Below are 25059 nucleotides of genomic sequence, written 5' to 3'. Positions count from 1 at the left end.
GGACCAGAATGTGGCAGGGGGCAGTAAGATCTCTGTGCCAGCCTGGAGCTGCTACAGGGATTGGTCCACACCATAATATGAGAGCAGTGAAACTGGCTTGGGATCCAATGTCTCTGGCTCATCCTCACCCTGTCTCTGGAATGTCCTGTTCTGGGGCCTTCCACTGGCTACCATTGACACACCCAGTCTGTGATGATCCAGCCCACCCACACGTTCAGAGGGTGAAAGCGGGAGTACCATTTCCAATGGGAAGGAGGGCTGTGCAGGACCTTAGGGGCCCCAGAAACCTCTGGCTTCTTCTCTTTCCTTTATTATTTATTTTCTTTACAACAACAATTTATATACCGTGTAACACAATGGTCTCGGTGCACTATAAAGTAAGGTTTAAAAGATGCAATGAAGATAGACTTTATTGGTTTCAGCTGTGGAGCGAGTTTGACAGAATTGGGCCCACAGTACTGAGCACATGGCTGCTGGAAGATATGAACCCTATGTCCAAGCCATGGAGGACCACGAACAGTGATTCCCCAACAAACCTCAGGGTTCAGGCAGGGATGTAAGGAATCTGATAGTCCCTTAGGTGTCCTAAACCCAAGTTGTTATGGACTTTGCATGTCAGTACAAAAACCTTGAACTTGGTCTTGCAGCATATGAGCACCCATTGCCCACACACTTTCAAGCTCATCTCCCCAGCCTAAAGGACTCGAGTCATGTTTCTTCCTCCACCCCCAAGCCTCCCCTCAAGCATGTAAGCAGCACTGGTCCTGGATTATGTCTATTCTCAACTTTTATGTTTTAGTCTAGGTGTAGTTCTTTATTCTGGTATTATCGTTATTGCTTTTTTAAAATGCTGCAAGGGCTATGACAGAACCATTTCCATCACAAGTTGCAAGAAGGGAGTATTAAAGAATAATTAAACTGGAAATGGCGGCAGTATAAGGATGAAACTGAAGCAAAGAGATCACCGCAGGAATAAAATTGGATCTAATTTATCCAGGAGACAGAGAAGGAAACAAGTGAAATGTACTTTTAAGAAAAAGCCAAATGAAGTGAATCTTCATACAGTTCTGTCAACAGCTCCCTAAGGGTAGGTTCTGTCTAGTTGCATCTACAGTGCTGAGCAGCTGCAAGAACCAGCAAAGTGAGGGAAGGTAATCACATTGGAAATAAACAGCGTTGCATGCATACCACAGGTGTGTGTGTTTTAGCAGTTGGATTGATAGGGCTAGCCCTTGGGGCTAAAATGGTTTTAGCATTAATACTGTCTTGGAAACAAGCGGGAACTGTTAACGAACCACATGCTCCAAATCTGTGTGCAGGCACTTTGAAATTTAAAATCTAACAATGCAGTATGAAGCAAAAGTAGAAGGAGCCTCTAATAAATGCTAAAGAGGGAAAGAAGATCAGTTATTGCTTCACCCAAGGAGGGCTGATCCTTAGCACACCACAGTGTTCTATTTCTTTATTTTGCTTGGAAAGCCTATCAGAGTAATCTTATGCAAGTTTCACACATTATGCCCAAAGTCCAGGATTCCGTTTCCCAAAGTGGCTAGAAAGCCTTTAAGTAGGGTGGGGAGACAATAGCTCTCTTGAACCATAGCGTTTATAATTGTATACACTGTTTTCCTGGGGCATTGCAGCGAAAAGCTGGTTAGAAATATGGTAAATAAATTCCCCCTTCAGCAACTGACATTGAACTGTAGCCTGTTGCTGCGAAACCTTAGTATCTAGTATATGCGAATAGACATTCTCCATGAATTTGTTTGAATTCTTTCCAAAGCTAGCTAAGCTAGTGCCTTTGCCACATTTCACAGCAGCGAATTCCATAAATCTGTTATGATCTGTGTGAAGAAGTGCTTCCTTTTGCATGTCCTGAATGTACTGCCAACCGGCTTCATTGGGTAAATCCATGGCTGGCTTCCTGCTTTGGATGTATTTATAGAAATGTTTGCTGTTTTGCCCCTGTAATCTTAGCGATGGGTTCCTCACATATTGTTGTTCTTGTTATTTTCTTGCTCTATTGTTAAATTGCATTTGTTTTGCCAGGATTTGTTCCTATTTGAGTGACACTTCCACATCTTTAAGGAAGCCTTCTTGTTTTTTATAGCTTCCTTGGTTCTGCTCTTGCTGGCAAGCTGCTCAGCTATCTTTTCTAAAGTATGGTGTGCATTCTAGCTCAGCTTCTATTGCTACAGCTTTAAATAACCTCCAGATACCCTGAAGACATTTAGAGACATAGAATCGTGGAGTTGGAAGGGATTTTGAGGGTCATCTAGTCCAACACCCTGTAATTGAGGATTCCCAACTAAAGCACCTATGACAGATGGCCATCCAACCTCTGCTTAAAAACCTCCAAGGAAGGAAGGAGAGTCCTTCCAAGGAAGTCCGTTCCACTGTCAGTAAACTCTTACTGGCAGAAAATTCTTCCCCATGTTATCGTAATCTCCTTTCTTTTAACTTGAAGCCATTGGTATGGGTTCCAGAGCAGGAGAAAACAAGCTTGCTCCATCTTCCATGTGACCGCACTTGAGATATTTGAAGATAGCTATCATATGTCCTCTCAGTCTCCTCATTTACAGGCTAAGCACACCCAGATTCTTCAACCGTTCCTCATAAGGCTTGGTTTCCAGACCCATCATCTTGGTTACCCTATTCTGTACATGTTCCAGCTTGTCAATATCCATCTTAAATTGTAGTTCCCAGAACTGGACACAGTATTCCAGGTGCGGTCTGAAAGCAGAATAGAGTGGGACTATTACTTCCCTTGATCTGGACTTCTGTTGATACAGCCTAGACTAGCACTAGCTTTTTTCTTCTTCTTCTTTTTTTTGCTGCTGCAGCAGCATACTGTTGATTCATGTGAAGCTTGTGGTCTACTAAGATCCCCAGGTCCTTTTCACATGTACTACTGGCAAGCCCAATATCCCCCATCTTATCCATCTTTGACCTACTTGGCTTTCCCTTTAACTCATTTGTATATTTTATTTTTTAGAAGTTTCGTCATTTGAAATTGACTGCATATGGATGGAAACTGGAAATTTTCCTTTTACATATACTGTATACCTTATTTGATAGCCCTGTATTCACAAAGCCCTTGCTTTGCCAACACTTATTTCTTGCCCTGGGCACTGCTCAGCATTAAGTCCAAGGTCACTTTCTCTCTCACACACTTATTTATTTTATTTTATTTTATTTTATTTTATTTTATTTTATTTATTTATTTATTTATTTAAATACTTACAAGCCACACTTTCATAGAAAATAAACTACATCTCCCATCAGCCAGATTGGCTGGGGCTGATGGGAGTTGTAGTCCAAAATATTTGGAGGGCACCAGGTTAGCAAAGCAAGAACATGTCTAGAAGAGCAGCAATGCTAGAAACTGCAGCCAGACTGGCCTTCGTGCCCTGGGTGCATATGTGCTAATTAACAATTGAGATGTCCCTGTGGAAGCAAAGTTAATTAATGGGAGCACAAGATGTACAATTTCTGTTGCTGTGTTTTGACAATCTCTCTCCTCTGAGAGGCTGCAAATTCCTAACTGTATGTGAGCTGAAATAAAGGAGACCTGAGTCTGCCCCAGCTAAGGCACTGTTATTCCCTGGGCCCCAGATGTACAGCCCAACCAATGACACATATTTTACATTGAAATCTAAGTCTTAAACTGGGATGATTCTCTGAGAAGAATCCTAGTCTTGCCATCTAGCTGCTCCAAACAGCTGATAATCTATCGTGCTTATTAGTTTTGTTGTTGGGTGGGGGTGGGGAACCCCAAGGGGAAAGCAAAGCTGGTTTGAGGCAGCTGCAGGCAGCAACCATCTGCTAATGTTTTTAGAATGAATCATTTCTCAGGTAAAGGCCAAGGAAAGGTGGCCTGACTAGAATGCAGGCAGCCTGAGAGGAAGCGGAATGATGAGCTCATTGTTGCTTTTAATAGATTGTGTTTATAATTTGAAGATAATGTCTCTCTAGCTTTCAAAGATGCTTTCACAAAACCACAAAATTGGCCCCAAGTGATCTTGAATCTGTGGCTTCCTGAAGCAGCCATAAACTAGAGGCAAAGTGACAACTGAGTTTCATTATGGGTAGTCAACTTCAGTGTGCTTGAAGTGTGTATTTGGAGGCTGATGTTGGGGACGTAGATGTATCCAAATTGCATTTGCAATTGCTTCTTTCAGATTAGGAAGCAGCCACTTCGTGTGGTAGCATTTTGTGCGATTCTAAATCATTATGTAGTAGTTGTTTTCATGGCATTTGTATGCTACCCATCTGGGCAGCTTCCAATAAACAAGACTTATTTTCATTTAAATGCAAAATGAGACATAAAACCAAAGCCTTGCATAAATAAAACAAAAACAAAAGTTTCCACAACCCAAAAAAGTTAAAACACAGGTTTAAGAACTGAGAGACCCAGACTGCAAGTTGTTTGAGTGAATGAGAAGACCACACAGATGGTCTCATGTAAGCCTCCCTGGAGAGGTGTACCACTACCGAGGTGCCACAACCAAAAAGGTCCTCCTCCTGCCCTGGTCTCATTCAGTGGGACCACCTGGAGCAAGGCTCTGAAGATGATCTTAAGGTTCGGTTGGGTACATGTAGGACACATTAGTTTTTAAGTAACCTGATCCCAAGCCATTTAGGGCTTTAAAGAATTCGGGAATTTACCCTCTAGCCCTGGGATGGGGAAACTGCAATTCTTTACCCAATATCCCTTGGCTCACACTGATGGGGTAATTAGAAGGATGGAGAGAACTATACAATCTTGCAATGCTGCAAACCCCACCCACTTTTGACTGTGGCTCCACCCACCATCTGTGCTCACTCTGCCCACCATTGGCTATGGCCCAGATTGACTTGTCCTATGGGTCAATGGTGGGAATATTGTTCTGAGCTTTGGGGATGAGTAACCTATGATTGTTCAGTTTTTGCTTTGCCATATGGGATTTAGGTAACCTTGGGCAAAATGTCTGAACGTAGCTCCTCTCTCCAGATACTTTTCTTCCAGTCAGCAGTAATAATAAAATAATATTATAATAATTTATTATTTATATCCCACCCATCTGGCTGGGTGTCCCTAGCCACTCTGGGCGGCTCCCAACAGAATATTAAAAATACAACGAAACATCAAACATTCAAAACTTCCCTGGGCTGCCTTCAGATGTCTTCTAAAAGACAGATAGTTGTTTATTTCTTTGACATCTGATGGGAGGGCATTCCACAGGGCGGGTGCCACTACCGAGAAGGCCATCTGCCTGGTTCAATATAGCTTCAATTGTTGCAGTGTGGGAACCACCAGAAGGCCCTCGGTGCTGGATCTCAGTGTCAGGGCTGAACAATTGGAGTGGAGATGCACCTTCAGATATACAGGGCCAAAACTGTTTAGGACTTTGAAGGTCAGCACCAATACTTTGAATTGTGCTCAGAAACGTACTGGGAGCCAATGTAGGTCTTTCAGGACTGGTGTTATATGGTCTCAGAAGCCACTCCCAATCACCAGTCTAGCTGCCACATTCTGGATTAGTTGTAGTTTCCGGGTCACCTTCAAAGGTAGCCCCACATAGAACGCATTGAAGTACAGTCGTACCTTGGAGGTCAAACAGAATCCATTCCGAAAGTACGATTGACTTCCAAAATGTTTGAAAACCAAAACACGGCTTCTGATTGGCTGCAGGAAGCTGCTGCAGCCAAGCAGAATCTGCGGAAGCCTCGACGGAGGTTCGGGTTCCAAAAGAACGTTCGCAAACCGGAACAATCGCTTCCGGGTTTGTGGCGTTCAGGAGCCAAAACGTCCAAGTTCCAGGGCATTCGGGATCCAAGGTATGACAGTATCCCTATCGGGAGATAACCAGAGCATGCACCACTCTGGCGAAACAGTCTGCGGGCAGGTAGGGATAGAGCATATCAGATAGAGGCATATCAGATAGAGCTGGTAGACGGATGCCCTGGACACAGAATTGGCCTGTGCAGGGTCAGTATTGGGCTATCATTATCAGGCACATGCCAAGGCCCAAACCTTACTTATCATGAGGTCTATTGCTAACCAACTCTGGCCATGCTCCTCATCCTCCTTATTGCTGCTGCTCCCTGTTTACCTGTCATCTACCAGCCTGCAAGCCATATAGGAAGAACCAGAAGAAGGTTCAACAGTTTATCCTTGCTCTGTGCTCTCCTTTTGAGCAGACATAAATCAAAGTCAATGAGCAGTGGTGTGGAGGTGGGTGCTCTGAGAGCATATTTCCCAAGCCCCACCCATGCCCACCTAAATCTGGAGCTGGCACTACCAGCCAGGGTCCAATACCAGAAATTTTCTGTATAATCTGTATAATCAATTTTTCTGAATAATCAAAACTCTGCATTTAAGCACATGGAACTGCTGCTGTTGTGTTACATTGGACACTAAAAGTCCGTTCCAGGCCTGCTAAATATAGATCCATCTCATCAGATGACAAATAAGCTCTAACCCAAAGTTGGATGAACTGCTCCTGAATGGAACACTGGATATTTTTTTGAAAATATCTGTCATTGCAATGGGGTTTGGATTTCCTCCTCTTGGTTTGGATTGCTGTGCCCAGGTACACTGCTCTCTAATCTGGCTGAGTTGCTCAATGGACTGTTTTTCCTTCCTTCCCAATCCAGATCCTGTTGTCACATTGCTACAGAAGGTACAATGAACAAGATGAAAACTTTCAAGCGGCGTTTTTCCCTTTCGGTTCCCCGGACAGAAACGATTGAGGAGTCACTGGCAGAGTTCACCGAGCAGTTTAACCAGCTCAACAACAGAAAGAATGAAGGTAAAAAAATAACAGGGTTGAGCAGCACTGAATGGGAGGTGATGGGGAGCAGGTGCCAAAGCCCATTGCAGGCTGCTGAAGTTCCCAGAGACAATAGGTGTCCATAAAATTGGGAGTAGTGCATGCTTGGTGGTGATTATGGTTCCATTTCATTTAGTTTACATGAATAAATAAATCTCTCTGTTTCTGAGGAACAGAGGTGGGTGTGGATCCTTATATAGGCAAAATGGCACTGTCCACACAAAAATATTATTGGCATTAATCCACTATACAGGTAGCAGAGCCTAGGGCTTGCCAATCGGAAGGTTGGCGGTTCGAATCCCTGCGAGGGGGTGAGCTTCCGTTGCTCAGTCCCTGCTCCTGCCAACCTAGCAGTTTGAAAGCACATCAAAAAGTGCAAGTAGATAAATAGGTACTGCTCCGGCAGGAAGGTAAACGGCATTTCTGTGCGCTGCTCTGGTTCGGCAGAAGCGGCTTAGTCATGCTGGCCACATGACCTGGAAAAACTGTCTGCGGACAAACGCCAGCTCCCTCGGCCAGGAAAGCGAGATGAGCGCCGCAACACCAGAGTCGTCCGCGACTGGACTTAATGGTCTGGGGTCCCTTTACCTTTACATCTTCTAGAAACATAAGTTGTACAAAACAGAATGTTGAGAGGCAAAATAATTTAGAACCATCAAGCAGAGGAAGTGAGTTTTCCATTCCATTCCTTTGCATGAGTTTATTCAGATTTTTGCAACTGGAAGGAAAGCCACTGCCAGAGTAAAAAAAAATTACTCTACCTTCTAGCACGTAAATTATAGAGATTTTACTGTCATTTACTAAGAGAGGAAGCACGGGTTTTCTAACTTCCTCATAAGGCAATTAGTAATGAGGAAGATCCTCTGTCTCACCCATAGCATTAACAGGGACCCAGACTTTTCCCTCTGTGTGCAAATGGGTTTTCAAAATGACAGTACAATAAAACAACAATTTATAGGCCCTCTTATTTGTCTTGTGCCTGGAACCATTAGCAGTAAGAGAGCTCCGGATGATTCAGGGTATAAAAGTGAAAAACAATGAATACAAACTAAGTCTATACATAGATGGCATTGTGGTGACCTTAACTGATGCGGTCTGTGAAATTAATGGAGCTAGAGGTAGCTGAAAGTGGAAAATTAGCTAGTTAAAAATAAAGACAGTGAAACGCAAACAATTGGAATTAATCTGCAGAAGAGACATCTGGTGTCCTCCAGATCACTTGGACTACAACTCCCATGCTGCCTGCAGCTGATGAGAGCCAACATTGCCCTGGTTGGAGCTGATGGGAGTTGTAGTCCAAAACATCTGGAGTGCACCAGGCTGGTAAAAACAGGGCTAGCCTATCATTTAAACAATAGGCAAAGTAAGGTACTTTGAGACACACTTGAATGGTAGAAAAGAAGAACTATGTACAAATAGAAGGAATGTGTGTTGATGTCAAATCCCTAACAGGACAATAGCTACAGTTGCATCTGCCATTTTCAATATGGTTTTCTTCTGTAAATATGGTTTTATTATCTCAGATTAGCTTATTGTTTCAAGTGCTGCCCACACAGCTGGAAGATAACCACATAAAGAAATAGCAGGAGCTTTCTCTCCAATTTTTATAGGAAAGAATGAGAAACATAAACCAAAGGAAACAATAGCACAATATGCGAAGAAAGGAAAGGGAATGGAAAACTTTGATCTTCAGTTGTGTTATCAGAGCAGTTGTTTACAGACATTTATGGATTGGATCTTGATGTGTTCATTTATTAGACTGGGTTTTGTTTTATTTGTTTATTTGTTTCCACATTAGTGTGTAAGGCACCCTACAAAGATAGAAAGATATACAAGACAAAATAATATGTATTTTTTTTTAAAAAAAAAGCAGATAAAATCATTCCAAGTACAATAAAAACAGAGTGGCAGATGGTTATGCCCAGTTAAAATCCCCATAAGGCTGAGTACTCATATTATAGGCCAAAAGCCTCCTCTTAAAAAAGGTATTTGCCTGACAGCAGAAGGTTAATCAATGAAGGGGCAAGACCAGCTTTCCTGGGGAGGGGATTCCGGGGGGGGGGTACTGAAAAGGACCTCTCTTAACCCTTCCAGATGGGCCTCAGATGGGCCCCAGAAGATCTTAAAGCCAGGGTGGATTTGTGTGGAAAACAGTAGTTCTTCAGCTGCCCTGGTCTGTGTGTGTCCTAACAAGTCATAACCAGCACTTTGAATTGTGACCAAAAACTGACCAGCAGCCAAGAACATAAGAAGAGACTTCTGGATAAAGCCAGTGACCCATTTTGTCCAGCATCCTGTTCTTCATGAGGTGGCCCAAGCCATTTTATTGCCTGAGGCAAAGGACAAGGTGGTGCATTCCCCATTCTGTGCCCAAAATCTCCCTAGACTGGTAACTGAATCTTACTTCAGCACTGGTCTCAACTCTTGAGGGACTCCACTTTCTATCTATCTCCATCAGAGAACTGTCCATTTATTCCTACTCTCTGCTTTCTGCTATTTCTCCAGTTCCTGATCCACGTCTGGATTTCTCCTCTTATTCCATGACTACTAAGCTTACTCAAGAGTCTTTGGTAAGATGCCTAGTTGAAAGCTTTTTGAAAGTCCAAGTATGCTATGGCAACCAGACCACTTCTGTTTAACTCATACAGATACAAGAGACAGGACTTGCCTTGCAGAAGTCATTGAGAGCCAGTGCGGTGTAGTGGTTAAGAGCAGTGGACTCGTAATCTGGGGAACCGGGTTCAATTCCCTGCTCCTCCACATGCAGCTGCTGGGTGACCTTGGGCTAGTCACACTTCTTTGAAGTCTCTCAGCCCCACTCACCTCACAGAGTGTTTGTTGCGGGGGAAGAAGGGAAAGGAGATTGTTAGCTTCTTTGAGACTCCTTAGGGTAGTGATAAAGTGGTATATCAAATCCAAACTCTTCATTCTGGCTCTGCTTCTTCTATATGCTTGGCTATTTGATCTTTAACGATGCCACCCATTTAAGCAGAACAGACATTAAGCTAACCAGCCTGTAATTTCCAATTTAAAAATTGGTGTGTCATTAGCTACTTTTGACATTGTCAAAATTTATGAGCTATATTTGCATAATAGAGAGAAGACAAACTCTAGCTTTGTTCAGAACTGGTCAATTAAATACTATAAAACCAATCACACTCCTCAGTGAATAGAATATATGCTTTTGAATTGCTCTTGTTTGATTATAGTGGAATCTAACTGTTGAGGGGCTAATCTTGCATGTTTTGCAGATTTCTTAAGCTGCATATCTATGCACAGTTACCTGAGAGTAAGTCCATTTAACTTAGTGGGGCTTACATTTGAGTAGATATGATTGCACTATTAATATATTGATTTTTAAAATTTTGTATTAAAATGCAGTGCCCATTATTTAAGAACATGGATTGTCTCCTGTTTCCTGGCTAAAACATCCTGCTCAAGTTTATGGTTTAGTCTACAGTAAGCCTGTAATGTTGTGTTCTGGGCATCACACCTAAAGCCAAAATTGTATATAGTCAAAACCCATTGGGTTCAATGGCAAGTGGGATTGCCAACAGCATTTCCCACAGAATCCTATCCCTTTTCATATATATTTTTCCACACACGTAAAGCTGAATGTGTACAAGTTAAATGTGCCTAAGTTGCGGGCTTATTGTATTTGCAAACAACAAGAGAAGAGTGGGGTTTGGCTAAACTTGGACTATATACAGCATTACAAGGTAGCAGCTTTGGACTCTATGCAAGAAGCTTAGTGCCAAATGATTTCACTTCCAGGTACCAGCACCATATTTCTGTTACTTTGATTTTTATTTTATTTTATTTTATTAAAAAAAGCTTTTATTGTAATTTTGAGCCTTTGTCAGCTGTTTTGGAAACTTATTGAAGGGCAGCATAGAAATCCATAAAACAACCTAATAATTTCAGTCATATGAGTTCACTGCTGTCAAGGACCAAGGACAATGGCCCTTGACTCCTCTCTCTCTCTCTCTCTCTCTCCCCTCTCTCCCTCTCTCTCTCTCTCTCTCTCTCTCTCTCCCTCTCCCCCCCCCCGTCCCCTCTCTCTTTCACACACACACACACACACACACACACCTGGGCAGAGGGAACAATAAATCTTGCACAGGAAAACCTAGGTCGACAATCAGAAAAGCAAACAATTACCTAACTGGGCACAAGGAGTTCCAGGCAGTGCCACCTTTGGGCTTGGCATAGTCTGATGGTACAAAACTGGGGGTGATATTTTTCAAAGTCCCCAGCAGCCCAAGAGGCACCTTATGCTCCTCCATCTATACTGACCTCCTGTTGTGCCAGTCCCATTTGGAAAAACTAGGGATGTCATTTCCCTACCTCAGATTTACAGCTATTGGAGACCACTGAGGTCCTTCTAAGAACAACAGCAGAGTTGCAATTGGACTAGCACTGGATTACAGTTCATTCTATTCCTCTTCTCTACAAAATCTCAGAGCGAATGTGGAGCAAGTCAGGAAGATTATCTAGGTTCTCAGCCTATACAATGGATACAGTAATTGTTTTCTCTTTCTCTTCCTCCCACTCCACAGAAGAGCTGTAAAGGTAAATGCAATAAATTTTGTTCATACAGACAGACTAGCAAATGCTACAGACAGAAACAGATTGAGGGGGATGGTTTTTCATCGGGTGGCTGATTGGGGTGTAAGAAATAAAAGATTAACAGAAAGAATAGACCATATAAAATAGATTTTTGTGGAGATTGGCCCTTAGGATTGAGCAGAAATGTTAACGCTTAGCAAAGTAATTAAAAGTTTGCAATTCAAGTAGAGCAAAGAGAGATTCTGGCCTCTTTCCCCAGGAGATCAAAGCTTGTTTTTGGCAGAGGCAATGTTTAAATATATTTATAAAAGGATCGAGACTTGTCAAAGGCAGCGGCAGTGTCTGCAGTTTCTCTTTTAATTTGCTTTGATATTGTATGCACCCTCATTATGCTCTGACTGTCGAATCCTGCTGTAATCCTCATAAAAAAAAAGTGGAACAGAATCAAACAGGTCTCTGCAGTGTTCACCCAGAGTCTGCCTACATCTCTAGTAAATACCTTGGCCAAGGCAGTTACAGGGCTGCAGCCCAGCAGGATTCCTGCTATGGAACTCTTCCTGCTTGGCACTGTCTTTTACTTCCCTGCGGACTGAGTAAGATCATTGGCTTTTCTTCATAGGGAAAATACTCTAACCCCTTTCTCTTTTTCACCTACTCCATGGGACAACCTGAATTCTGCACAGCATTCAAAACATGGCTGTATGACAGCTTTTTTATTATTGCGGTGTTATTATACTTGCTTCTTCTTTTCATCACATTTTCTCCTGCCTAATAATCATTTAAATTGGATTTGCCATTTTGATCAATAGCTGCCAGCGTACTAGCTAGTGAATCTTCCACGCGCGGACTTATTGGGAGCTTGGCAAAGCATGAGACTCTTAATCTCAGGGCTGTGGGTTCGAGCCCCATGTTGGGCAAAATATTCCTGCATTGTAGGGGGTTGGACTAGATGACCCTCATGGTACCTTCCAACTCTACAGTTTGGAATAATAGAGTTGGAAGAGATGTTGAAGATCATGCAGTCCAACCCCCAGCTTGGTACAAGCTCTACTGTGCAATCTGGAGTCAGATCTTGTTCCACTGTGTATTGTAATGCACTCATATTTTTAGCGAAGTAGTTTTACAGGGTAGTCTTCTACAAAATATTGTGTGAAGTTGGCATGACACACACCTCATGTTTTGCAAGCCTTTACTCCTATTTGATGTGTTAATTCTGAGTTTATTTCTTTACTCATCTGAATGCCTGTATGTCATTAAACATCCCTACAATAGATTTGCACTAGGGCAGAAATGAAATGGCTCTCCCAAATTTTCTCCCCATTTGCAAATCTATAAGGTCCATATGGGAGACCATTTTGGGGAAGCATTTTGGGCCACACCGAACCAGTATTCGGGAAAGGATTCACTTATCAATGATGGCCAGGAAATATTGACGCTTTGAAGAAGTTCCATCTGCAGTTTTTCATCCCTGCAATTGTTCAATACAGGCAGCTGTTTTGATCCATGCAGCGTGTACAAGTTCATTGGTTAGTGAGCAAATCGTACAACTGTCCAAGTAGGCTGAAATGAACGCAGTGAAATCAATGTTTGCCATGTAGGGTAGTTCTCAGCTGGTGAGACTGTCAGCTGTAACCCAGCAGTAAGTGGGCAAGAGTGCGAGGGAACATGCCTTGGGCAGCTCAACATTGTATTTTAGTTTGCTTAGAAGTCCACCTGCTGATATTTGGCCTTTTCATGCTCATAGACTGCATTTCCTGTGATGAATAAAGCACACAGAGCAGATGCAGCTGGAAGGGGGTTTGGGTACATAAGAGATTTCCAGTTTGGACTAGTGATCAATTCTGCTTTTCTGTTCCTGGCAGTGATCCCATCCCTATCCATTTCATCTGTCCTTCTGATTATGTTATCATTGCAGGAATGGTGAGAAGTGTTCTCATTGCCCTACTCCCCACTGCTTTGTGGCAAAATGACCAGGGCAGCCTTTTGCAAGTGCACATCTTTCAGAGCAGGGAGCACACGGGAGGCCTAGATTAATTTTCATGTTAACGTCATACTTTGAAATGCTTGGTAGTGAAACAGCAGTTAGTATTGACTGTAATGTTTCTCAAAGCAGCCTTGGCATATGCCCCAGAAGCTAGCAAATTCACAGTCTACCCCTACCACCAAAGTATATGTCTATTAAGTAACTTCATTATATAGTTTCCATCCTTTGCTGTAGACACACCGCTTTATCCTAGCCCTTTATGGTTAAGTCTTTTATGAAACCACCACAATTGCCTGATGTGCACTCCTGGGTTTGTTTTCAAGTGTTTCATTGGCTTTTAATATGGTATAATTATAATGGTTGTAACATGCCTCAGGACCTTGTGGTGAAGGGTGAGTAAGAAATCCCTTAAATAAATAAATACACTCCTGCCTTTTACCCCTGCCTCTCCTGCTTCTTTTGAGAGTTTACAAAATTTGGTTTTTTTTAGAAGAAGCAGCACAATCTCAACAGGTTCCTGCTTCTCTTCTGTCTCTTTTTGAGAAGCATAGCTTTGATGTGTGCAGTCATGTTTCAGGCAATTGAATCATATCACCATGCCACTTCAACACACCTTTTTCCCTGTTGGCAGCATTTCTGCAGCATATTTGTTTGTTTGCTTTTATAATAATGGTCAGGATTTAAATTTGCACTAGAATGTTTTTTCATCTATATATAAAAACATTATTTGTACAGTAGCTTTTAAACAAGAAGGGTTTTAACACGAATTTTATAAAATGATTAAAAAAATATTTTTTAAAAGCTAAAATGGTGTGCTTTATCATAGAAGTGTAGAGTTGGAAAGGACCACAAGGATCATCTATTCTGATCCCCTGCCATGCAGGAATCACAGCTAAAGAAGTCTTAAGAGATGGCTTAGGTGGATGATTAGGTACTTTCCTGCTCAACAGAACTTCAGCTGTCAGGGAAAAGGCTAAGCTTTCTTATGCCCACTAGTGAGGATGGAATATAGCAGGATGCATATGCAAAAGTCCACATACAGCTCCATATGCAGCTTACAGGGAGGGAGAACTAAAGAGCAGACATTGGAAGGAGCCATTTAGCAGTGTCACTTGCCAGATCAGAAACAAGAGGATGATGTGCATCTTTCTGACATGCTGGCTCCTAACTGTGTTTGAAATCTGACTTAGGTTAAAATTATGTAGGTAATTTCTTTTTCCATTTTCCCCATGACCATTTTTTCAGCATGGACAACGTTGCCTACCTCTGCAAAGGGCTTATGTAATCAGTTCACATTGCCAAATTCAGTCTTGTTTGATTGTGTTTCATGCATGGTGCTTCTGCATCCATCTTTTGTATCCTTTGTCAAAAGAGCCCAGTTTCTGCCATATGGAAGGGCAAAGGAAATGGGCAGGAAGCAGGGCTGAGTTCTCATTAAATGCTACATCTCTGTCCAGAAAGATGATAATTAGCAAACAGTTCATTTATTTGCATGCCTATCCTAGAAATAATGCCTCTGCAAATTCACAGGGTTTTATTTCATGGGTTCCTGGGTGACCTGCACTGAACTTGTGAACCGCTGTCCTGGGCCTTTGAGCTCCAGAGCCTCCAAGCAACCCGTTATTCATCACAAGCCCTATCAAGCTTAAGTGTGGAGCAAAGAACCACAAGCCAGAGAGAAGTAGCTTTCCACAGAGGACTTCTGAACCTTCTTTGTTCATATTCCATTCTCCATTTGTGACTCAATAACACTTCAGAGCTGTGCTCTCAAGAGAAGAGGTCATTTAAAGGCATCCTATGCATGCCTACTCAGAAATAAGTCCTATTTTTTTTTTGTTTAATAATATTTATTAAAATTTTCCAGAATAAAAAGGAAAGATAGAAAGAAAAGACAAATATAGTTTACACTTAGTTTCAGTGACATCTTTCCCAGACTTCCCCCCTCCCCCTCTTGTATTCCATTTCCCTTAAGTTGATTCCACAAATTCTTACCCCAAATTTTAAATCCTTATTGTAATTTTAAATAACCCATTTATTCCAAATTAATTTATCTTACTTATCTTAATTAACCATTTCTCCTTATATTTTATATAATTCCCTAAGATTGACTCCATTTCCCTTCCACGAATTCCCCTATTTTCAAACAACAGACAAGAAAAAAAAGAAAAGAAAGAAAAAATATGTAATTTTACAGCCTTTGGATTCCAAATCTCCCCCCCCCCCCATTCCCCGGTTCCGATCCCCAAAGTTCATCCATTGTCTACTGCCAGCCTGGTACATCCACGTCTATATCTCAGCTCCATTTTGCCGTCTTTTGATAGCTTTTAATTTCAGAAAGTCCAATCTCGGAGAAACTCTCAGAAAAGATCATTCTTCTTCCATCCAGACCTCTATGTTTAAGAGTCTAACTCAAATTCTGTTTCTTGATCCTTTTAAAGTCTGGATGTTCCAAATGCTCCAACTTCAAGTTTAGTCCAGCTCTTATTCCTCAGGTTGCTTTTTCCTGTTCTGCTGCAGAAACCTTCTAATTCAGAAACTTCTTGTTCTCCACAGAGGCTTTTGTTATTCAGGAACATAACTTGCGTCAAGTCCCTTCCTTTCTTCAATAGATAAATCCATTGTCTCCTTTAGTATAGAGACCTCTGTAGACAAAATAATGCTTCGTTTTTGCAGCTTTCCCAAGAGATAACGAATCCTGCTCAAATTCATAGTATTTTTCCACTTGCTGCTACTGTTGCAATGTCCCGGCCTCCCTCTAGAGGGAATATGGTAACTTAATTTCTTTCCAGATCAGACCCAAAAGTCAAATAACTTGTTGCCTTTATTTCCAGTAATTTATGTCCAAATTGTAACAAATCTAACCAGCAAAGCCATCGTAACAAAGTTCTCTTTTATTTTCCTGCTTTGACAGCTACTTTGACAGCTGTCAAAGTTTCTGTGTCTCTTCGCCAGTCTCTCATAGCGGATCGTTCCCGGTTTCCGGGGGGGGGGGTTGCACTTTAGTTCCCACAAACCAGTCTTCTCCTCCAGCACAATTATTGTAATTTCCCTTCGTGAAGTTAAATTTTTTTCAAGTAAGCAAGTTCATCTCTCGATCTTAGTTGTCAAATCCTTGCGTTAAGCCATCTACAACAGGGGGGGGCGGACTTCCTTTTTGCACCCCCCCCCCGCTCGCTCCAAATTCGTAGATCAAATTTCCCTTTTAAGTCCAATAAATTTACTCACGGGTTGTTCTTTTTAGTCCAAATCCGAAATTTCCAAAGAAGAAGTCGTTGCTCTCCGCCGAATGGCATGCAGCTTCGCTAGGCAGGGGAAGCAGTGGACTCATAGCACCACACACACTCCGTCACCCGCTCCGCAGCCTTTAAAAAGGCTCCATCGCGGGTCGGGGGGGCGCAAACGGTGCCCGCCGAGTCACCAAGTCCATGGGCATCTCCACCCATGGTTTTTGAGGGTCCCCGCGTCGCCGGCGCGGCAGGACCCGACCCCTACCCAGCAGACTCCCTCCGGAGCTCGGAGGGAGTCCGCCATTCGGCGATGGCGCCAACCCGGAAGTCTCAGAAATAAGTCCTATTGAGTTAAATGGGGCTTACAGGTTACAGGATTGTAGTCTTAAAGGCTCGTTTCTCAAAGCAGCAGAACCAGTTGAAAGCTTAAGAGTAGGCACATATATATATATATATATATATGCTTTCGTAGATTTTCACGGGTACAGGAATGCAGGTTTTGGTGTCCTCGGGTGTCTTCCCGTGTAAAAGTTGGGGTGTCTAGGCGACGTTTCGACGAGGTCTCACTCGTCATCTTCAGGCTGGTGCTTTCGGCTTCTTGTTACTGGAACAGAGCGGGATCTCAATGTTTGAGTTCCTATAAATACTGTAGAGGGGGTGTGGTGTCTAGCCTCCAATGTTCTGGGCAGAGAGGAAGTTCCCAGGCTAGTGTGCCTTTTCTTCTTTTGTTCCTTAATTACTTGAGAGATACCTTGAGTGATTTCTTGAGTGATATCCTGAGTACCACCTAATGACCCACCTAAGTGGTACTCAGGATATCACTCAAGAAATCACTCAAGGTATCTCTCAAGTAATTAAGGAACAAAAGAAGAAAAGGCACACTAGCCTGGGAACTTCCTCTTTGCCCAGAACATTGGAGGCTAGACACCACACCCCCTCTACAGTATTTATAGGAACTCAAACATTGAGATCCCGCTCTGTTCCAGTAACAAGAAGCCGAAAGCACCAGCCTGAAGATGACGAGTGAGACCTCGTCGAAACGTCGCCTAGACACCCCAACTTTTACACGGGAAGACACCCGAGGACACCAAAACCTGCATTCCTGTACCCGTGAAAATCTACGAAAGCATATATATATATATATATATATAATTTTCCCACCTTTATGCCTTTATGCCAAGAGGCTGAAAGTGGTGTATGTGGTTCTCCCACTCCCTATTTTGTCCTCACTAAGCTTATTATTATTATTATTATTATTATTATTATTATTATTATACCCCATCCATTTGGCTGGGTTTCCCCAGGCACTCTGGGTGGCTTACAGCATATATAAAAAATTGTGAAACATCAGACATTAAAAAATTCCTGAAACAGGGCTGCCTTCAGGTGTCTTCTAAAAGTCAGATAGTTGTCTATCTCCTTGACATCTGATGGGAGGGCATTCCACAGGGTGGGCACCACAACCGAGAAGGCCCTCTGTCTGGTTCCCTGTAATCTCACTTCTTGCAATGAGGAAACCAGCAGAAGGCTCTTGATGCTGGACCTCAGAGTCCGGGCTAAACAATGGGGATGGAGACGCTCCTTCAGGTATATTGGGCCATGGCCGTTTAGGGAATTAAAGGTCAGCACCAACACTTTGAATGGTGCTTGGAAATGGACTGGGAGCCAATGTAGGTCTTTCATGACTGGTGTTATATGGTCTCGGCCACTCCCAGTCACCATTCTAGCTGCTGCATTCTGGATTTGTTGTAGTTTCCGAGTCACCTTCAAAGGCAGCCCCATGTAGAGCGCATTGCAGTAGTCCAAGTAGCAGATAACCAAAGCATGCACCACTTTGGCAAGAGAGTCCACAGGCAGGTAGAGTCTCAGCCAGCATACCAGGTGGAGCTGGTAGACAGCTGCCCTGGACACAGAATTGACCTGCGCCTCCATGGACAGCTGTGAGTCCAAAATGACTCCCAGGCTGTGCACCTGGTCCTTCAGGGGCAGTTACACCATTCGGGAATAGGGTGTCCCCCACACCCACTCGCCCCCTGTGCCCCCAAAACAGTACTTCTGTCTTGTCAGGATTCAGCCTCAATCCATTAGCCACCGTCCATCCTCCAACCGCCTCCAGACACTCACACAGGACATTCACCGCCTTCACTGATGTATGTATGTTAGGCTGAGAGATGGTGACTAGTGCATGGGTGGGTCCTAGTCCAACACTCCAACCACTACACCACACTGCATCCTCCCCAAAGGGCTCTTTTCACAGCTGCCATATTTTGCCGTGGCTGCCAACTAGAATTAGGGACCTTTGATATAACAAATGTCATTCTCAACAGCTGGGGGGGGGGGGGAATGAAACCTGGAAAAAACACAAGCATTATCTAGACCAGTTCCCTCATGCATAGCAGATTGCGACCATCATCTTCTGGGGAGAAGGCCTGTGACAATCCTTCCTGTTTGGTGCGGCACATTAAAATACATTTGGGCCTTCACACCATTATTGCTAATGGCTAGTGTGCTCTACATGGGAGGATTAGTGGAAATTTTAGGATACTTTCAATGAGCCTGGGTCCTTAAGTTAGCACCTGGATAGAACACACATCACTTATGGGGGATGGAGCGGTTCTGAAACCGGGACATTGTTGTGCCACTCCTTCAAAGTGTACCCCTGAATGGTTATGGCATTTCTAGGTCACCCAGAAAAATGAAATGGGGTGTGTGTATTGCCTAAGATGCACTAATCAGTAGAAAAATTGGAGAATTGAACACTTTGGCACTTAGCACTCAAAACGTGAGGCGTGATGTTTACTTCATAATAGTTGCCAACATTCCAGCATGAAACAGAATGCTGGGCTGTGGGGATTCTATCCTGGCCTCTTCTAGTCTTGGGTTGGGTAGAGGGAACTCCATGTAGCGCAGCAACCAGAAACAGATCTGTGCTTTCGGAATAGCAGCTTAATTTACTAGTATGCCATACACAAAAAATTATAAAATAAAATTGGTAAGAGCTGCGTTAACAAGCTACAAACATGGGGAATTTTTAATAAAATATTTCAGGCTTCTCTGCCACTCAAAGCCTTTTGAGTCCCACTTTCGGTTATGTCTCAGGGCCACATCACTCCTATGGTTTCTTTTATGGGCATTATTTTTTGTTTTGGGAGACCATGTGTGCAGTCACCTCTGATGAGTATAGAATATGGGTGTCTGTTTGCTGAAACAACATATGATAGGAAATGGCAATTGGTTGTAGCTTCATGTGTGTGCTCATCGAAATGGAAGCAGCAGGTGGAGACTTCTGGCAAGTTTGGGGTTGTCCTTTCTTACGGGTGCCATTTGGGAACTAATAAAAGTGTGAGAAGGTCCTGCAAATGACCAAGTCTCTGTGAGCTGCTGTATCCAGATGCAAGGTAGTGCTTAACTAGTTAAATACATCTTCCAGTGTAAGTTTTTTCCAGCTGTAAATTCCTTAAATAATGTACGGTGTTAAGTCAAATGTATAGTTAAGTGTCCTAAGTGCTCAGGATAGAACGGATTAAAAAGATTAGAGCAAAAAGGTCACTTTCTTTGCCTTCATTCCTCTCAGCAGTGACTCCAAACTGTCCAAAGTGTTGACAGTCTGTGGAATCATCTGGTCAATTGCTATCTGCTCTTCTGTTGTCTCATCAGATATGGCACAAGGGCACCTGCATCTGAGTCATCTGAACAGGGACATCCAGACGCAGCCCAGCTCCACTTCGCCTTTGGAAGGCCCGTCCCCAACCGCTGTGCGTTACCGAAATGGCAACCAGCGTCGGTTTTCAATGGAGGTGATACGCAGTTGCAGAGTGCCACAGGGAATCTGTATGGAATGTTAAAAATTAGACCTGTGTACAAATGGCCTCTTGAAATTCTCCACCCTATTTGTGGGCACAGAAACTGAGTGGGTGGGGTGCTATTTCACACAATTTCTCCAGAAGGAAAAGAAATTCTCCAGCAGTTTCCCAGTCATGGCACTCACCATTAGCAATGACAAGTTGCATAGACTCTTTCCTCTTTTTTTGTCGTAGTGGCAGCCTGGCCATCATTCTACACCCCCCACAATGCCAGTGTTCCAGGACATTGTGGAGCTGAGATGGCAGCTGCCACAAAAAATAATAATATGGGGGGGTGTAATTATGCAAAGTGGCCTTCTTTTTCTAGGAGGCTGAGAAAAAGAAAAAGAATTCTTGAAATGCTTTCTGAAATGTCATCAAGTGTATTCTCAGAAAACTTTGGAGAAATTTTGCCTCTAGGTCTAATAGATATGATGTTTATGGTCCCCTTTTAAATGCAACAGGATTCTGACTGTTTGAGAATCAGAGTAAACCAGTAATCTGCCTTTGAGAATGAGTGGTCTGTTCATATCAGAAAAGAACTAGTGTTGCAATTGAAATTTATTTTATTTATTTTAATATACTTATACTCCACTTTTCAGCTCCCAAAAGATTCAGGCAATATACAAATCTAATATCTAACAACAACATCAACACTGGAACAAAGTTGATGGCCCCTTCCCACATCATTGTGTTCTTCCCCAGATTAGTGTATTCAGTTAGTCTTCAAGATGTGTGTGCTTTACTCAGTGTAGGGATTCTTCTTACGAAACTTTGAAATAGCTTTGAAATGGCTGCATGAGTGCCTGTTCAAGGATGTTCTCGTAAAGTGGTCAGCGTTGGCAAAGTACATTATGTGACCTTGGGGAACTTGGAGTTACTTTCCCGGGGAACATGTCTGTGCCAGTAGAGGCTAGTGACTTCTTGAATTTGCAAGCTATAATCCCCCCCCCCCGCAGCATCAGAATTTGAATTCCATTTGTATAGAAAAGTGTGCCTTTAAAGCATATGCAAAATGCCATGGTCTGCCTACTGAGAAGCAACAATTATTTCTCCTACACCCATAGATGGGGGAATCGCTTCTTTGTGAGAGGACATGAACATTAGCGCCAGACAAAGTTGAGACCCAGTACAGTGGTACCTCAGGTTAAGTACTTAATTCATTCTGGAGGTCCGTTCTTAAGCTGAAACTGTTCTTAACCTGAAGCACCACTTTAGCTAATGGGGCCTCCTGCTGCTGCCGTGCCGCCGGAGCACGATTTCTGTTCTCATCCTGAAGCAAAGTTCTTAACCCGAGGTATTATTTCTGGGTTAGCGGAGTCTGTAACCTGAAGCGTATGTAACCCAAGGTACCACTGTATTTAGAGATTAAGTCACACCACATGGCATAAATTCTTGAATTCATGCATATTTAAGAGAACACACATACCACTTGCTCAAAACTAAAGCCAGGCTCTCCTGCTTCATCTTCACTATCAGTTTGAGGCTAGAGAGTGGTTTGAAGAAGTGAAACAGATAAACAAAGCAATGTAGTTGCCTTTAATTGTGTTTCTCCCACCCTTCAAATGCTAGCACTGCAACTGTTCTATGCTTCCAAATGAGCAGAAGATGAAAGGGTTGTTGTGGGACATACAGCATTAGGGCTGTGACCACCAGAAGTCTTTTGGATGGCTAGGAGGCCTTGGGAACTTATTCTGTGCTGCTCTTCTCCACAGGACGTCAGCAAGCGCCTCTCTCTGCCCATGGATATTCGCCTTCCCCCAGAGTTCCTCCAGAAACTAGAGATGGAAAGTCCAGAAATTTCAAAGCCTCTTAGCAGGATGTCTCGACGGGCTTCTCTTGTGAGTCCCACTCTTTGACAGGGGTTCAGAACATGCAAGTTCATGTAACGCAGCAGAACCTTGCCCTCGTGCAGTTACACATATGAAAAAGCTCAAGTGTGATGGGCCTAAACCAGGGCAAACACCTACTTCAGTACTGAAACTGCATTGGAAATGTGTGCTGTTCAGTTATTCCAGTTTCTCTGGGCAACTAAGGCCAGCAAGTAGCTCTTTATTTTCCCCCAAGAAGAGGTGGGGTTGGAACTCAGAACTCTAAGGCGGAAAGAAAAACGAAACCTTATATCTCAGGGTTTCCCATTTACCTGTGCAGTGTTGTTTGTCTCTTGAATAAAATATATGCAGCTGAAGCAAGTGTCCCATAAATATCAATAACCTCATAAATTAACAATGTGTGCTGCTTTGAAACTCACAAATGTGGGGCTGTTACTTTTGTGAAACATTGGATCATGTTAAAGCCTCCTTTGCTTTGTCTGCAGCCTTATCATTTTCACATGCAAATTAGAAGTATTCCTGCATAAAATATGGAAAACATTTTTCCCCCTTCCACCTCTGGCCAGTCCTGCCTGGGTTATGGCTGTTGCAACCTGTTTTCAGAGTTTGTGTGTGGTTGACCCTTTAGATCCAGCAGGAATCATAGTTGTAAGATTCATTTTAAACCAACAACTGATCAGGCCAAGAAGCTTGTTGAGCTGGAGGCAGAAAAGCAGGGAGAGGGGCGCTTTTTGTGTGGGGATCGTGTAACATCTCCGAGGTATCTAAAATGCATTGCAACCCAGTCCTAAGCATTACTTGGAGGTGTTTAGGAGTGCCAGAGAAGTATGTCAGAAGTGCATTGTGTTGAAATACTGGTAGCTCATTCCAGGAAAAGGGACAAGCTATGTGTCGCTTTAAGCACACACTTTAAAAACGTGCTTACCACCCTGTTTCTTTAGCAAAAGCAGCTCCCCTGAATTGCTTTCTTTCTCTGCTTTCCACACTCACAGCCGCTGTGTGTTTTAAGTTGCAGTGTGATCGATCGATCTAAATCCCATGGCTAGAATCTTGTTCACGTTCCCTGCCCCCAGTATTTAGGCGTTGAGCTTGAAGAAAACACCTGAAATACTGAGCGAGAACCGCTGGTTAATTCATGATCCTAAATTGCTTCAGATGCAGCCCATTCACAAGTTTTCCCTTATTGAGCTGAAAATGAAATATTTATTGAATCCCATGGGTCCTTTTCTGCAAAGGTGGCTGTCTCTTTACCACCACCTAGTGCTGAATAATATCATGCTTAAAAGGCAATACATGACCTAAGTAGCATTAATACTTGCTTTGAAAAGCCTCTTATCACCACAGAAGGTTTAATCCTGTTACTCCATCATGTTTACAAATGGTATGTACATTCAAACGCCATGTTCACACAGTAAAATACAGGCCAAATATGCAACGTTTAACAGGAGGCATTATTAGCCCTATTGATATTCAGCAAGAATAGAGTACATGGGATGTGAACAACATTTGACTGCTTATTTGGGGCCATATGAGGTGTTGGTGGAAGAGGTTGGGGGTATTGACCTGGTTCTCCTGACCCCGGGTCAATGCTGAGCCAGGATCGAAAGGCATTACACAAGGGAATCTTGTATAATGGGAAGGGAAGACCCATTTAGGCAGCTTAAACAGCTCTCTGAACAGAACAATCTGGCAGACTGATGGAGAAGTGTGAGTAATAAAAGCAATTGGAAGTTTTCCTTGCTGCAACACACCCCAAGTGAAGAAAGCGATTTCACTGAATATATTATGTACCAGCACTATGGGGAGAGAAGCAAGAATCCTTCGGTTTCTTCAGGCACCCAGCCCTCTTCAGCCCTGGGCAAAAGGGTGTAGAGGGGATGGAGGCTGACCCTGCCTGCAACATCTCCAATGTGCCCACTCCACTCCAACCACTGTGCTGAAGGGAGGTTGTGAGCACATTTCGCCTGTATGTGTTTAGGTGTCTCCTCATGATCGGGTTATCAGGATTCCTAGTCACAAAGAGGCTTGTAAACCTGTTCAGGCAAACAAACATACAAGCGTCCTTCAGACATTTGCACTAATCAACCAAGGGTTGGAAGTGTAGGGGGAGACACCTGGAAATGTTGAGGACAAGGCCATGGTGCATTCCCTGCCCCCATCCCTCGCCACACTTTTGTCCTTGCGTGTCCAGGAGTAACAACTGAGGAGGACTGTTCCCAGTGACTGGCCGATGATTTCACTTTTGCAAAAAGTAGCTCATACAAGGTGTTTAACTGTGTGTTCAAGGACCTGCCTTGATTTTTTTGTCCCCTTCCTCTCCACCAAATGTATTGCAGGCAAGAACTGCTTTGCCGAATGTGATCATCAGTAAGTTTCCTAAGGAAGAGAATGTGATCTTTTGTATTGACACTTCTTCCTTTTTTATGACAGTCAGACATTGGGTTTGGAAAGATGGAAACTTATGTTAAACTGGAGAAGCTAGGGGAGGTAAGAATAAGTTCTGTCATCATTCTACTCTCATGTTGTGTCTTTGTGATAGATTTTTAACTGTTGCCATCCACTTTGGGAGCCAGTCTTGATATGTTAAGGGCTTTATAGATTTAAAATGGAGCTAGGGGACCTGTTGCTCTCCAGATGTTCCTGGGCCTTGACTCCTATCATCCCTGAACCTTGACCTTGCTTGCTGAGGCTGATGGGAGTTGGAGTCCAATAATATCAGGAGAGACACCAGGTTCCTTGCCTGCATTTAAACTTGCTCCTTGAGTTGTGAATAGAATTTTTAAAAAGTTTTGC

General features: G+C 43.0%; 1 protein-coding gene across 7 annotated transcripts in view; it reads left to right on the top strand.

Moving 5' to 3' along the window:
* CDK18 (cyclin dependent kinase 18) overlaps positions 1-25059 on the top strand; it is a 90471-nt gene that overhangs the window by 49635 nt on the left and 15777 nt on the right. For 2 of the 7 annotated variants that reach the window (XM_083745582.1, XM_083745583.1), the window contains 4 exons: positions 6637-6791; positions 20250-20389; positions 22150-22275; positions 24697-24753. In XM_083745582.1, coding sequence (XP_083601708.1) covers positions 6668-6791; positions 20250-20389; positions 22150-22275; positions 24697-24753 — 447 coding nt within the window. In that variant the 5' untranslated portion in view covers positions 6637-6667. Of the gene's footprint in view, positions 1-6636; positions 6792-10962; positions 11385-19428; positions 19585-20249; positions 20390-22149; positions 22276-24696; positions 24754-25059 lie in introns of those variants that run through there. The other 5 variants (XM_083745584.1, XM_083745586.1, XM_083745588.1 and 2 more) reach the window with 5 other exon arrangements.

The sequence above is a fragment of the Podarcis gaigeae genome, assembly GCF_964106915.1.
Source record: "Podarcis gaigeae genome assembly, chromosome: 6".
NCBI lineage: Eukaryota > Metazoa > Chordata > Lepidosauria > Squamata > Lacertidae > Podarcis > Podarcis gaigeae.
Note: the sequence above shows the minus strand (reverse complement) of the source record. Positions and strands in the feature narration are given on the sequence as shown.